Here is a 15490-nt window from a genome sequence, read left to right as displayed (position 1 = left end):
GCTCAGCCCCAGTGAAGCTGCTTTCAGTAGCACAGCACTTACTTATAGTGAGACCTGACAGTCCTGCATGTTTAATTTAAACCAAATTCCATGCTGCATCATCCACTTACAAAAATGCAAAACCACATCTTCTTACAGCTCAGTCACCTATAAAAAACCTTCTTGAGAGACTGTCCAAAGAGAAGAAAAAGATTCAGTAATGAGTGAAATTTCTTTTGTCAGGATGAGAGGAGGCTGAGCATTTTCCAGTGAGACCCAACCTGTTCTTTACTGACCTAAGAGCATGTTGCTGTCAGAAAGATTCACAGCAAGAAATCCCACAGGATCTGCAGGGTGAATTACATGCTGCTTTTTTAAGAAGAAGCAGTTACACAATTACAGAAACTCTAAAATATGTGGGAGTTACGTGGCTGGGGCTGCTGCAGCTTCAGGAGGAGTGAATAGTGAGGGTGGGCACTGCCACATGACAGAAACTGGTGAGATTTTCAGTGTCCAGGGATGGGACAAAGGAGTCATCCTCAGCCTGGAGGAACACAGGGTATGTGTTCACAGAGAAGAAAAGGAGAGTGGGAGATACTGGAGACACCATCCTCATGGGGAGGGATGCCCAACCTGCCAACCTACCCTGATGATATCCTAGGAAGTCTGGTCCTTGCAATGAGACCAGGACCCATGTTGTTGCCAAAGCTTTTCCAGCCCTTGGAGTATTACAGCTCTTCCATCTGGGTATGAACAGTGCTGCCAGGGTTTATTCAGAGCATGTCAAGGGTAACTGCAGAGTACTGGGGGTAGGGTGAGAGGTGTGAGGGCTTATGTGGTGCAGCTGAGGCTGAAGCAGAAGTTGAGAGATTTTTCAGGACAACACCTGATTTTGTTGCTGGCGGTGGTGAAACCAGAGCATTCACACTTGTGACTGCAGAATGTTCTTTGGTGGTGTAAGGAAGAACTCAGTGACAATAATGGCATAACAATGGAGGCATAGTAAAAACATAGTAAAGCATTTAACTTCTTTCATTTCTCTTCTTTTCTGATTTTGGTCCTTTGATTCTACCTAACTATATAGTTCTTCTATGCTGCAACTGTAGGCAGTACTACAGTGCTGCTCTCAGCCCAAAGATGGAGGGTTAAAAATATGGAAAAAGCCTGTGACAACTGGATAGAACTTTTTGAATTGAGATAATTGCTCAGGAGTCACCATCAGCAAAGCAAATAAGTGTCAGTGCCACTTACAGCAGCTGCAAGAATGCAGTGAGTTGTTCAGCACCTCCATGAGACATCATGAAGTATAGCAGCTTACATAGACCATATTTGAATCTTGTTTTAGGAATAAAAAGTGTTGTGTATGGCCATCTGTGTTTATGTAAATTTACCATGTGTTAAGTATGTTTTTATCCATGATGCCATAAAATACAACGAACTTACAGAATAGTGCTAGATCTTGGGGATTTATCCTGTAAAGAGGATATGTGTGAGAGCTCTCTCAGTGGTCTGTTGCAGCAACTTGAGGTACAAATAGCAATCATAACATTAGCTTTGAGACTCCACCCCGAGGCTCACTTGCATTGTATTTGGAAAACACAAAGATATTCTTGATCAAAACATAAAGACATTCTTGATCTCCATCCTGAAGAAGTGGGCCTGGAATGCAAACCATGTGAATCACCATTGTTTTAGGAGAACTGTACAAGGCAAGGCAGAGAAATTAAGTGTGTGCATAGGATGGAGTAGAGCAGTATTATACTTAAGACCTGTCTTCTGGGGACAGGAAATTTTTTAGAGAGAATATACCAGCTTATAACTGTGGAAGATGTTGTATTTTATACATCTGGCTAGTGAATCCTTCAATTGATTTCTGCTACAAGGATCAGGGAACCCTTCCAGGTGCTGGAGTTCACAATGGGAGTCATTAAATGGCAGTATGTATCCAAGATGCAGCTCTCTTCTCCTTTCCCAGCATGACTTCTGTCTCTGTGCCAGTAAATACTCCAATAATCTTAGTGAGCACAACAGTTTGTATTCGGGTCTAGCACTTGAATGACTGTTTTCTCTACCTCAACTTCCAAACTCACCTGACAAGCTGAAGCCTGACACAACTTCCTTGTCTGAAAAAGTGGCACAGCATGATTGGCCAGGGTAAATAACAACTAGAATGACAGTGGGATAATTTTACTTTAATCTTGCTCCTTCTGCCTAATATATTAGAATTTTTTCTTGTTTGCATCTGTATATCTGTCCCTATAAGACTCATATCTTCTGTCATGGGCCATGTTCCTGGCTCTAGCCTGAGTGCAGAGTACAGTTCAGGACTCATATTCTGCAAGCAGCTGGGAATAAAGAACATGTGATGTGCCTGGGTAGTATTTGTCAGAACAAGCCTAATCCATCTCTGTGAGAAGAGGAAGACTGCAAGTCAAATGTTTTCTTATAGAAGAATGAGAGTAGACCATGAACACAAACAACAGCAGGAATCTTTGGGGGAAAAAAAGATACATAGGTGGGATAATAGGTGGGATGGAATGAACAAAAGCAGCAGTTTATTCTTGTCTTACACACATGGCACAACATACAGAACCAGCACAAATAACTTACAAAGTCTCATACACCATGCTTCCTCTTGAATAGCTTCTATTAAGTTACAACACCATAACAAATCAGGTATTTAATTACGACAGATCTCCAGACATGGATAGTCTCTCATTCAAGGAGTTATTATTTTTGTAAGCTACTTAGACAAACATCATTTTTTTTACATGTTTAATACAGTACAGTATCCTTAACAGAGTTCAAGATATTCACAATGAGAATTGAATACTTTATAAAACAGCAGAATTTCTCACCTTAGTACAGGCCTACATTCACTCTCCTGCCCCTTTCTGGTTTAAAATGCGTTACAAGTTGTCTTTACTCAACTTTTCAAACTGAGAATTGCTTTAAATGAAAAAAAACTCTATTTACAGTGTTTTTTTTAGACTTAATAAAAATGCCTTGGCTTCCCTTTCCTATTCCAACTCCCAACAAAATTTCTTATTTACCCCCAGCAAAAATTGCCATTTACCTGGCAGAAATACTGACCCTTAAGCTGCTATAAAAACTAAAAAAAAAAAAATTAAAAAAATTGGTGATGGCTTGTTGGATGTAAAATGAAAGATGATCATCACAGCCCAGCATTAATTAAAAAAGATAAATTGTTATCCCCTAATGTTGTGTTTTGTGTTCATTGGAGACAAATGATGCCTGTCATCTGATTTTTAAAGATAAGGAACTACTTATGGGCCAGCGTACAGAAATCTCCATCTATTTTATTTGCAAGATGCCCCATGATTGCATCTTTGATACAATCATTTCCAGATTTCCAGCTCAGTTCTTTAATTTTTAGAAATTGTAACAGATCTGGTTGTGTCATACTGATCTAAACTCTCCCAGTCTCCATTGGATGAAACAATGTTTCCATATCCATGGTCCCAGTGACATTTCTGGTTTGACTAGGGAGTTTTGCTCCCTGATTGCACTTCAAACCCCACTGAAGCCTGTGGGCATCTTTCATTTGGTGGCTTTGGATTAGCTCTGCTTGAATGTGGCTGGTAAACTCTAGCCCTTAAGCAGTTAATCAGCTTTCTAAAGAAATAATAAAAAAAGATTCCTCTCCTTTATACATACAATACGCAATATTTTTACATTTAGCATTATCATAAAAAGCATGTTTATGTTATTTTGAAAATGTATTTTTACAGAAATCTATAAACACTGTTGTATCAAACACATTCTCAAAAACTGGAGAAAATACTGACACAAAACCTGGAAGAGCCTCAATGGAATTCTTCCAGTACTATTTGTCTACTTGCATATTTCATATTTCAGTGTCCTTTCCTGCAAACATAATTTGGCCATATGAGAACAGGTAAAGTAGACAACAAATCCCCAACAGTTTTAAGTAGGACCTCGGTCTGTTTAATGAAAATAGATTGACATTCAATGTATGTTTGGTTTGTTCTAACCTGGCATGCCCATTTTGCTACCTTTACTCACAATGAGCTGTGCCTTAATTCCTAAGTAGTCTTGTTCACTCAAATGGGATTACACGTGACAAATGACATATGTAAAAATACTAAAAATGGTTTTCCACTTTTTTAACCGTTCTTATGTCAACAACGAATATCACTATCTTCTTTATATATATTGTATTTGAAAATGAAGTAGGACTAATACTTGCAAACAATTCTGTATCAGAAGTTAGTGCACAAACTTTAGGAAATAATCTGCTTATAGTTGTGCTATAGTTCTGACAGCCTAAAAACCTATCTGTTGTGACCAAGACTAAACTTCACAGGTCTAAATGCTTTATTTGTACACTTGTTATTGTTACACTTGATATTTCCTCAGCCTGACACAATTTAATTTTTAATAGACGTATCACACTGACATGAAATCAGGATGCTATTTTTCCTTACCACCACCATTTCCAATACAGTCAGTAACGTACATTAATTCATATAATCAAAGCACTTTCCAAGTACTTTGGCTATAGAATATTGGAGAAATTATAAAGTGAATTTGATTTCCTCTCCTGCAAAATTTGAAAAATGCACTGGAGTTTGTATGTTGGAACTGACTGTAATGGCTTTTGTTACATTCCAGGAGGTTAAACACAGAAAGTTAAACAGCAGAATAAGGTTTTCTTCTTTGTCTCACTATTTGTTTATTCTTTATTGAAATGAAAAAAAACCAACTTTTTTTTTTTTTTTTTTTTTAGTACTAGTGAAACATTAAAATATAATTGGTGAAAAGTAATTGATTGTAATATCCTGAATGTTACCTCATCTCAACAAAAATTCTTTTGTATGGCTTGAAATGCTTAAAGTGTAATCCTACCTAGAGGAAAAAAATGCAAGCCATATCTAACCCCAAATTCTAGCTATACTGTAATGTGTACAGTCACCCGTAAAGGAGCCCTTTTAACAAAAAATATGTATGCTAACTTATCATTAGTTTGAAGTATGTATCTATTTTGGTCACTGTAATAAAATAAATTATATATATAAACTCACTAAAAAAGTCCAAGTGTAATTAATTATACAATATTTCAACATGTAAAAAAAATAGTTTACATAATGTGATATGTAAAGCAAAATACAGAAAATATGCTAGTTCTTTGGGATGATCAAAGTATAAGTAACCAAAAATACAAATAATAATTAAATTTTCATAAAAGAAGGTTTTTGGTGGAGGGGCAGAAGAAATTTTCCCCCACCACTCACTCTCAATCCCCATGGCTTTTATAGATCCATCCCCTTCCTTAGTAAGCCACAGGTGGTTTTTTTTCTGGATATATTGTAGTAAGGTTATCTTCTTCTAAATATGAGTCACTAATAAGTTACTTTTTCAAAACATAGTTTGTTCTTCTTGAAGTTTACAGTGTTTCAGAATTTAGAGGCCGCCTTAAACTCTAGAATAATATTAATCTAAACTGATCGTGTTAAAGTTTAATGAAATAGAAATTCGATTATTTACTGTGAAAATTAAGTTACCTTCTGTTCTAATAATTCAATTAAAGTTTATTTCAACACCCTGCCCCCTCTGAAAAAAAAAATTGTTGTTAAAAGCTTGTAATTATACATAACAAAGAAAAAAAAAATGCTCCTTGCCTATGGAAATATATATAGTTTTTTAAGATCCATCCCCTCTCTAACCTGCTAACCATCACATAACATATGCCATTTGGCAATTTGTCTCCTAGGATATTCACAAATTTCTTTCCAGTGCTCTCCACCTGTTCCTTCTGCTGAAGATCCCAAGGTTAACCGGCCAATGACCTCGTTCCTTGACCCCCTATCTGAATCTAAAACCAGAAATTCAATGCTGATATCATCAAGGCCCTCACAAGGAATGTCAAAGACAAACAATTCATTGAACACTGCATTGGGGGTGCACTTCTTCACATGAGTTTTCTTTTTAGAAATTCTCTTCTTGGCATGGTACAGGTTCACTTTGACATAAGGGTCTGCAATGAAAAAAAAGAGCACAGATCAGCTATTGAAAAGTGTTTAGAAATTCCTTGATGTAATTTATGGTAAATTCCACAATTATCCAAGATAATTGCATCACAATGGGTATTTGTATCAAGTTATTAAAGATGATTCTTCTCATCCAATTTATTTTTTTTTCTTTACATCTGAATTAGCCCCTTTAATTTCCCTTTATGGTCACAAAATTGTGACCAAAATTGTGTTCAAGGCAGGTAGTGAAGTTTAGACTGCAGCCAAATGCAGATATTTCCTTTATGAGATAAATCCTGTCTTGCAGTCCATGAAACCAACAACACTTTTATAATGTACAAAGATGGTCTGAAAGCGCACTAAATGATACAGGTCTCTGAAAAATATGTATCGTTACACTTTTATGTGTGATAGAAATTTGTTTTCCACACATTCTACTTGGGTATAATCAACAGCACTACTCCAACACATGAAAAGAAAATCTTCAGAAAGGAGTGAATATAGTTGGGCTGAGAGAATGGATATAACATTTCTGCAGGGGTCCTATAGAAATCAATTTACCTGACTAAATTGAGGCCACCAATTGTTATTGAACAGATTTGACACTAAACTGTAAATGTAAGTGTATGTTTGCTGTTGGAATGTATATCTGTCTTTACACTTGTGCTGTACTACTGTTGAATATGGAAAAGGAAAATGTCCATATATGTCCATATTTTTAGCTGTCAACCAATTTTGAGTGTTTGCATTCATCATAATTATTTAATTGTTGTGAGGTTCCTTTGCTATTGTCTTCAATAATGGCCATATTTATTCTTTCAGTGAGCCCTTTCAAATACTTTGACATTTATTCAGTGAAATTGTGGGCCTGTTTCCAGGTTCTCATGGTGTAGTGATGAAGTACAAAATCTTCTCTACTGAACCCAGTCAAACATGATAGTTAATGTAAATAATTAACCAAGTTAATAATCAAGAACTTCTGAACACTTTTCTAAAATAATACTAAAGCTGAACAGTATTTACACATTTTATATCACAGTTATCAGGCTGAAAGAGTTGGATAAGTAAAAGTTATGTTTTTCCTTGAACTGACAATAGTCTACCGGAAGCTGGTTGTAATGGAATACCGCTTCACTTTCATATTCTATTACTATAATGAACATTTCTAAACCAGGGCTTAATAAAAACACTCACTAGCTTTGAAATTATTATGTCATACAAGCATTAGAAATAGAAAAATCAGTATCAATCAGTGGATTCATACTGGTTTCCATTTTCTTTTAGAGGAAGTTTTCTTTCACCTTTGACCAGCTACTGGAGAAGTCTAAAGAGTTCCACTTTATTTTATTGGGCTAATAAAGGTTACTCAGCCTCAGTGACCATGGAAATCAAGGAGATTGTGAAAATGGAAGAGTTTCTGAGTATAAAAAATTTCCCTCTTCACAGGAAGGTTGAATTGTGGAATTGCGTATTTTATCCCATAGAAACAGCACTTCACCTTCCTCCTTTTCCAGGATTAATGTTGGGATGAGGGAAAAGACACAGAGGAAATTTTGACTGTCCTGAGTGCAGTATGCTACTGACACCATAATATCTATAGCACTTGGCCTCATTGATAAATAGAAAATAATGGAAAACTGTTTAAATGGAGTAGGAGTCCAGGTGCAACATCACTGCTTGCAGAAACTCCCATTATAGTCAGCAAGGCTCTCCTAGGAGATGCAGGAAATGCCAACAAATTTTACAGCTTTACTTGTAAGAGCTGCAGTAAACAATAGATGTTCCATAGGGTCCAGGTGGATGCTGTGACAAGAAGGGCTTTTTAGCAAGTTGTTTTCCCATCTAGGTAAACATCAGGTGGGTCTATTGAGATCAGCTGGTTGTCATGCTGTCTTTGTGAAGACACCACTATCTGATTTTTTTTAGGGCTGATTTTTAAAAGTACATATCCTCTATTTAAGTCAAGTAAATTGTTGGGCTCCATATACATAACTTCTTTTGATATGTGAACAAAATTTAGATCAAAAGGAAGATTTAAATGGAATTTGATTAGAGTTACATGTAGGTTTGTTGAATTGGGTTCAGGATAGGCTAACTTTTCAGGTAATATGCAGTATAAAAAATTGGCTGCAGTGATAATTATTCAATGTTTCCCAAAACTACTTCCTCTTCTGCTTCTTTCATAAGATTGAGTGAAAGAATGACTATAACTTCTATAAAGAAGCAGCAGCAGATGTGGTGGTACAGCTCCTTTTTGTGTACTGTTGTTTTTTGTGTGGCAGTCATATATACAGGACATTAAACTTTATAATGTTATTATGTTATATAGCCTTAATGTGTTTTCTATGTGCAATTCTAGGATTGGCTTCAGAGGAGGTTCCACTGAATGCAAAATGGCAGCAGACAAGGAGAAGAGAGCATAAAACCTGATCCCTCTTAGTGCACCCCAAGTTTGGCCCACAATAAATCATGTGTCATGCTGCAGCCTCCTCCCAGCACTGGCACAGCTCATCTTTTCACCTTGCCAAAAAACCATTCATGCTCAGTGGGCCAAATTCAACACAGAGGTAAGAGGCTGCTTTTCTTCTGAGATAAATTATATGATGATCTCACTCAATACTGAGCTTCTACAAATAAACTCATTTTTTGTCATAAATAAAAGCTTTTGGTATCTGCAAACAACATCCCACGCTTATGGCAGATGGGTTCTGTTCAAGACAATCATAAAATTCATTGGTTTCCACTGCTAACAGATGTCACCTTTTTTGATGTGATTGAAGAACAAATTTGTAAAGTACATACCCTGGAAATAAAGCATTGACCTAGATATGAATCAAATGAATAGGCTGTCAATAATAGAAACACCATTTCTGCATGTATGGAATATTTTTAGTCTCTGAGATGACATATTTCAGCTGTCTTTTGCCATTCTGTTTTAAATTCTTAGGACATATTCATTATTAAAACCATTACCTGATAATCCTGACACATCCGATTTAGGTAGATGCCTGGCTTTTAGAACAACGACAGTGAGTGTGTTTGTTGTAGACTGATAACAGAGAGAGACCAGCAATTCTCCACGACCAGATGATTTCTGAGGAAATTAAAGGACAAACACAAAAAAGGAACATAACTATTTATATTGACCAAGTTTTAAACCAGAGTTAAAGATGTTTATGAAATGTTACAGAAATATATGCTCTGAAGCAGTGTAAAAGGACATACCATATATAGCTATTCTGATTAACATAGTGATTATAATTTACTTCTGTATTAATTATATAACTTTTCCTGTGATTGGTAATCAAATTGAATACAATTAAAAAATAAATGGGCAATATAAGTTGATATGACGTCACTATCTTTGGGGAATAGAAATGAAATCCTGAGGGAAAAAAATCTCAGCTAAAAAAGAAATTTATCTTAAGCAAAGCAAAATTCCATGAAGATATAATGGAGAGAAAAAGTCTAGTACAAATAAAGAAAAAATATTTGGTAAAGAATTTTAAACAGGAAGGATTCAAGCTTTCAGTGAAATCTTATTCCTTGACACTCTCTAACACAGTATAATATACATGAGATAAAGGTGAGATCAAAGATTTTCTCTATTATTATTTGATTTGAATTTGCAGGAGTAGTTTATTTCAAAGGGAGAGGGAAGGCAAGGAAGACAAGATATTACCTTATACACCAGAAAAACCAATAAGTTATCAACAAAAGATTGGTGACATACTTATATTTGTTGCCATATAGCGATAGAATTGCAAAATAACAGTATTAGCTATATATATGTTGCCTAGTAGACATTTATTTTATTTGGCAGTATACTTGTCATTTGAAACCAATCATGCTGAAAGTCAATACACATTCCACTTCCTTAGCAGAGATTTAAGAGATGTGTGTGTGATGCCTGTGCATTTCTGTGGTTCAGCTGGGGTGGTTGTAATTGACCCTTACATTCTGAGCTGAGACAGCACAGCATTAAATATTTTTGTCCCAGTAAAGTCAGTCAGGAAGTTTTGTTGTTAACTCCAGCTCCACAGTTGGCAACTGTGGCTACCTTCAGTAAAGCTGCAGCCTGTATCACAATTCATGAGAGACAAGGTGGTGACAGAACCAACATGCAAGAACATGCTACAACATCAACAATATGGTCTCTAGCAGGTCGCACTTCCCTAACTAAAGACAACCTACATTCCTTAAAAATGTGCTACACAACCCATGCAGTTGATATTTTCATTGACTTCAGTAAGATTTAAGAAAGAATTATGTCAAATATAAAAGGGGACGGAGGAGAAAGGGAATAATAAATAAATACTTTTATTCTTTCATTTAAAAGCCATTAAAAACAAATCAGTGGGGATTGAATCTGTTTGAGCTAACTGGAATTGGTCTACTCAAGCCTGTTGTACCAGATGAATAAGAAATTAGAGTTTAGAGCATTATCAATGTCTTTAAACATGCTTGTTGTAAATTTTTTTTAGTTGCATTTGTGTAATGGCCTCCTCATACCACCATTAGGAAAGCATCTTAGGAATCGCATGGTGAGCTTTTTGGCTTTTCTTTCCAAGATAGCAGCAGCATTACACAAGAATCATAGCTAACCCTCTCACATTTTCAAATTTTGAATAAAAAATATGTTACCCTAACATTTCTTTTGATGATCTCTCTGTCCATTAGCAGTCTTCCTTCCGAGAGTTCAATTCCAGCGAGGGGGATGAGGACTTCTCCAATGACATCATCTCTGGAAAATCTGTCGAAGCTCAAGACTATGAAGTGAAGTGTTAAGTCTTGAATTTGGCTGTAGGGGATCCCATAAAATGTGAAAGTCTCATCAAAAGCTGGATCTAAGGTTTTTCTCAGCACTCTAGTTTTCACCTTGTGCTTTTTCTCAGGCAGGATTGTCATTTTGATGTAGGGATCAGAAGTCATTGACTGTTCATCCATTGCTGGCAGCCCACGAGCTTCTTTGATGTTCACTACAAATGCTTTTTTCTCAAAGTTGTACTCTAAGGAGAAAAAGAGAGTTCCTAGCTTGTCTTGTTTATCTTCAGATGACAGAGAAGTGATGGATTTTAAGCTATCAGGGGATACCGAATCTTTCTTCCTTTCTGCAAAGTGCTTAGGAGATGAATTTTCAAGATCTGGAGAGCCCTGCATTTTTGTGGTTGTTTTGGGGAAATTGCCATTTAGATCTCTCTTCTCCAGGTCAAGATGGAGAGAATTCTTTGGCATTGCCGATTTGTCCTTTGCTTCACTTTTATCATCTGCTCCAAACTTCTTCTTGCTGTTGAGATTCTCAGGGTAAATATCAACCCCCTTCAGAACATGGACAAACTTGTATGGAGGGGTCTTATTGGACTTGGAAGATTTTCGTTGGCAGCAGATCCAAGCAAAGAGGGAGACAGAGAAGACAAGGCCAAATGCACTAAAGATCCCAACCACTGTAGGAATTTCATCTGCAAATTAAATAAATAGCAACAAGCACATAAGCAGCAGTACCTTGAATTCTGCATGATATTTAATAAAGCAATAATTTAGCAAAACAAACTGGTATGAGACAGTGGTATCAGCAGGATTGACTGGAATTGTACACATTGCTCGCCACCTGCAGGCACCAGTGTGCAGTCCCACTCTAAGGCATGCTTGTTATGCTAGTATTTTTCCATACACGGAGAGTTAGGGAGGAAAATACTATTCCCATCCTAATAATAATCACTGTTCGTAATTTCTCTACTGTCTCAACCCTCTGTGTGTAGTTTTTGAGCTTATATATCTGTGAATAATACCAGCTCTCAGCTGTTTTCAGCTTTGGTTTTATGGAGGTTTGTTGGTTAGCTAAAACACACTCTAAATATATATTACTTATAGATACATCATCTGCTTTCCATCGTGTTTCTTAGAGTACTTTGTGTACTCAGCTATTTTTCAGTCTGATCCCATAGGTAGGGCCTGTAGGTATCTCTTGAAAGAAGTGAGTTTAATTGGAGGTTATAGCACTCAACAGTTTCACTGGGATTTTCAATACTTTGCAGGAAGAAGCCTATCAAGAAAATTTCGAATAAATATATAAAAAGTGCCTTTTCCGGATGGATGTGCCATTAGGTAGGACATGTAAGTTCAAAAATCTTGTTATGTTTATCATTGACAGCTACTAAGCTTTACATTTAAGACACTGAAGCAAAGCTTATGGGCAGTTTACAGAAAGGGTCAGTACTTCTTAGGAGTATTAAAGAAAAAAAAATTGAAACATAATTCTCTACAGTTTTAATATGAGTATTATACTTAACCCGAATAAAGAGAAACCTGAGCAAGTGTTACAACCTCCATTGCCAAGTGGATATATTATTTACATATGGAGTATCATTAGCCCTTCAAAGCATGCATCAAAGGGTAAATGAGCACAACTAATTAGAAATCCAATTTTGCCCATAAGTAACATTACTAAGTGAGTTTAAACCTCCCACAATGTAACAAGCAGAGCTTAACCTTTCTTCCCCACAACAGTAGAGGCACATTAGAATATTAATGTTGTGACATTGTTTATGCATAAAGGCAATTATGTAACATTTCTATTTCTCTTTGGTCCTTCTAGAGGAGTAAAGGAGAACTATGCCCCTGCATTACTAAATCAGCTTCATCCAGTCAAAAGCTGAGCAGATAAATGTGCTGCCAATACACCTTTGCTTTTTAGTGCGATGATTCAGAAAAAGAAATCCACAACAATACTATTAGAGCAAAGTAGGACATAATGTTCCAGCTCAGATAGGATCAGGCCTGGCTATTAATTTTTTATGACAACTTTCCTGATGACTACAAGCTGTACCGGTATATACACTTAATTGCAAGAACTTAATGACTTACAACCATATATATAATCAAAAAGTAACCTAACTTAAGCATGAGGTTTTGAGTTTCAAGAATTCACTGGGCTGCAGAAATTTGAATATATATGGTATAAAATAGAAAGCCAAAACTGATCAGAATACTTACATATCTTTTAAGAATGGTTTGTACATTTACAATACTTTCTCATGAGATAACAGACTTTTTATAGTAATGGATATTATGTTCTACTTTAATTCAAAAACTACTGAAAGCAATGGTAGAATCAATTTTATGTTTAAAATATTAATTATCTTTCTTAAATAAGTAATTAGACAAGCATGATGTCACAAGTGTGGTTAGAAACCTCAAGTGGGTAGAATAGGAAAGAAGATGAAATGGTAATTAAAATGGTTTTATATTTACAGCTAATTGTGTCAAAAAAGTAATTTTTTGCTTTTGTCAGGATCAATTGCTTAACATTCAAGGCAGTGCATTTATAGCAAACATCACCTACTGATTCTGGGAGAAGTTATTTTTCTAGTTATGTGATATAAATCTGGAGTCTCTTCACTAAGTCAGTGGAATGATCCTTGAATCAAACCACTGCAAAAGCAAGTGTAATGTAGGCTAGAGTCAATATTTGTAAAGCAGACTTCAGAAATGTTCCCTTTTACTGCTTTTCTCACTAAAATAACATATGTATGCATTTTATAATTGCACATACATGACTGCTTCTGAAACTTCTGGTACCTCACTACATCCAGGGCATAGAAATGACAAAACTGAAAAGTTCATTGTCATCTTGGTTATTCTCATTGAAACCGAGTTGCTTAAGATGCAGCTGTTCAGTTAAGGACACTGAAATCCTATATTTTCATCTTCCTAGCAATGTCCTTTCACTTTAACTAATGATTGACCTACAATAAGAATAAAATGAATTACAATTATTTTAATAATTCCTTGAACAAAGATTTTCTCTGTGGCACAAGATGCATTTACATCATGTAACTCTTGATGCACATTACTTTAACAGAGACACAGAAAACAACACCAAACCCCTCTCATCCAAAACCCCACCTAACAAAAATCTCTTTATCTCTTCCTGTACTTTACCAGGAAAGAGGAACAGGGAGGGACTAAGGAAGAGAAATCAGGGAAAGAAAGAAAATTCGTACAACTTCTGAGACCTGACGAGAGCCGGGGGGGAAACCAGGTCCCTCCCAACAAGCTGCTTGCTGGGAGGCACCGGGAGGCTCGGCAGATGCTGCTCTTCTCCCGGGGAGGCGAGCATCCCCCGGCTCATCGGGCGCCGGGGGCCGGGACGCGCTTACCGAACTGCTGGCGGCTGTCCGCGATCGGAGCCATGTCGGCGGCGAGCGATGTCCGCGGTGCTGGAGCCGCTGTCCGCGGTGCTGGAGCCGCTGTCCGCGGTGCTGGAGCCGCTGTCCGGGATGCGGGGGCCGCCTCCCCGGATGCCAAGCGACCCGCCCGGGGCACCGAGCTCACTGCGCTGCTGTCCCCTGGCTCTCCGCTCTCACGGCGCCAGGTAACCGTCTTTGCCAGCGCAGTTAAAAAAAAAAAAAAATACAAAGAGAGGAAAAAAGGAAACAACAACAAAAACCACCCAAAACCCGGAGACACGAGCAGTGGGGACAGTGGAGGAGGAGGCTATGACTGGACTGGAGGAGAGGGGGGAGGGGAATCTTCGGTCCTCCCCTTTGCACACTGATTTGCAACCCCCTTCCTGTTTTGACTCTTCTGAGTAGCTCTGCTCTGAGACTGAGTACGTGGTTGAAACCCAAATTGACGCAATCCTGACGCTACAGGGCTGAAATCAGCACCTTTCCCGCCTCCCTCCCCCCCGTCCCCAGCCACCACACCCTCCCTCCCTTCCTCTCTGTCTCTCTCTCCCTTCCTACACCCTCCTACCCCCCTCCCCGTCCCTGTCTTGGGATTGAATATGCACTCATCGATTATTTTAACTGCCTTGTTGCAGGTTATGAGCTCCCCCACACACCCCTCCACTGGACACAGACAGTGAAATGGCAATGTCTGTGATTCAGTGCATGCTCTGAAAGACATGAGTGTGCCTCTTTTGCCAGGGTAAGATCTATTCATTTGCTTAATTAACTATCAGCTGTGCATGTTACAACAACAACATGAAAGAGTTGCCAACCTGAGAGAGTCCAGACACCTCGGCTCCAGCTGCACAGCACACGTTTTTCCTATGACTGATGAGATACATTTACTGAATTTGAGTCACAAAAGCTCCAGATGTGACTTGTCCCTGTGCCTACTCCCTGCTTCCTCCCAACATCCACCCCCACATAAGCATTCAGCCTCCAGTTTGGAAATCATCTTGATCTTCCTGCAGGTCTGGGAAAGAGATGATTTTACTTCTAGATTTCACTGGTTTAGAAGTCTTGTCTCCCAGTGTGAACTGAGAATGTGGTGGGGAGACAGGGAAAGTGTGGCAGAATGGAGAAATGTGGGGGGAACAGGATGAGAAAGCAAGGCTGCCTGTAATAACTAGAATGTCTAGAGTGTATAATAAACCAAACTATCTCCTTGTGAAACAGAGCTGCAAAAGCCAGCACCCGGCATCTGACTCCACCTGGATTTAAATGGAAGTACAGCAGCCAGGTATGGAGCTAATTCTTCAGCATAAA

At 37.8% G+C, this 15490-nt stretch overlaps 1 protein-coding gene across 2 annotated transcripts; it reads right to left on the bottom strand.

Moving 5' to 3' along the window:
- Window positions 1-4752: 4752 nt before the first annotated feature.
- SYT4 (synaptotagmin 4) lies at window positions 4753-14645 on the bottom strand. Of its 2 annotated transcripts, none has more exons than XM_021538917.3 (4): window positions 14153-14645; window positions 10644-11452; window positions 8967-9087; window positions 4753-5998 (listed from the first exon to the last, which is right to left on the bottom strand). In XM_021538917.3, exons 1-4 carry the CDS (start codon window positions 14184-14186, stop codon window positions 5691-5693), a joined length of 1272 nt encoding a protein of 423 aa, XP_021394592.1. In that variant the 5' UTR covers window positions 14187-14645; the 3' UTR covers window positions 4753-5690. The 2 variants fall into 2 exon arrangements, with proteins under 2 accessions (XP_021394592.1, XP_021394593.1); XM_021538918.3 differs by having other exon boundaries at window positions 10638-11452; window positions 14153-14631.
- Window positions 14646-15490: the final 845 nt, after the last annotated feature.

The sequence above is a fragment of the Lonchura striata genome, chromosome Z (assembly GCF_050655825.1).
Source record: "Lonchura striata isolate lonStrDom1 chromosome Z, ASM5065582v1, whole genome shotgun sequence".
Lineage (NCBI taxonomy): Eukaryota > Metazoa > Chordata > Aves > Passeriformes > Estrildidae > Lonchura > Lonchura striata.
Note: the sequence above shows the minus strand (reverse complement) of the source record. Positions and strands in the feature narration are given on the sequence as shown.

Excerpts from the sequence above, each read along its gene's own strand:
- SYT4 (XM_021538918.3), bottom strand. The coding sequence starts at position 14,186 with ATGGCTCCGATCGCGGACAGCCGCCAGCAGTTCG. Across the intron at positions 11,453-14,152 it reads GGACAGCCGCCAGCAGTTCG|ATGAAATTCCTACAGTGGTT; the intron begins GTAAGCGCGTCC and ends TTTAATTTGCAG. Across the intron at positions 5,999-8,966 it reads GGATGTGTCAGGATTATCAG|ACCCTTATGTCAAAGTGAAC; the intron begins GTAATGGTTTTA and ends TTTTCATTGCAG.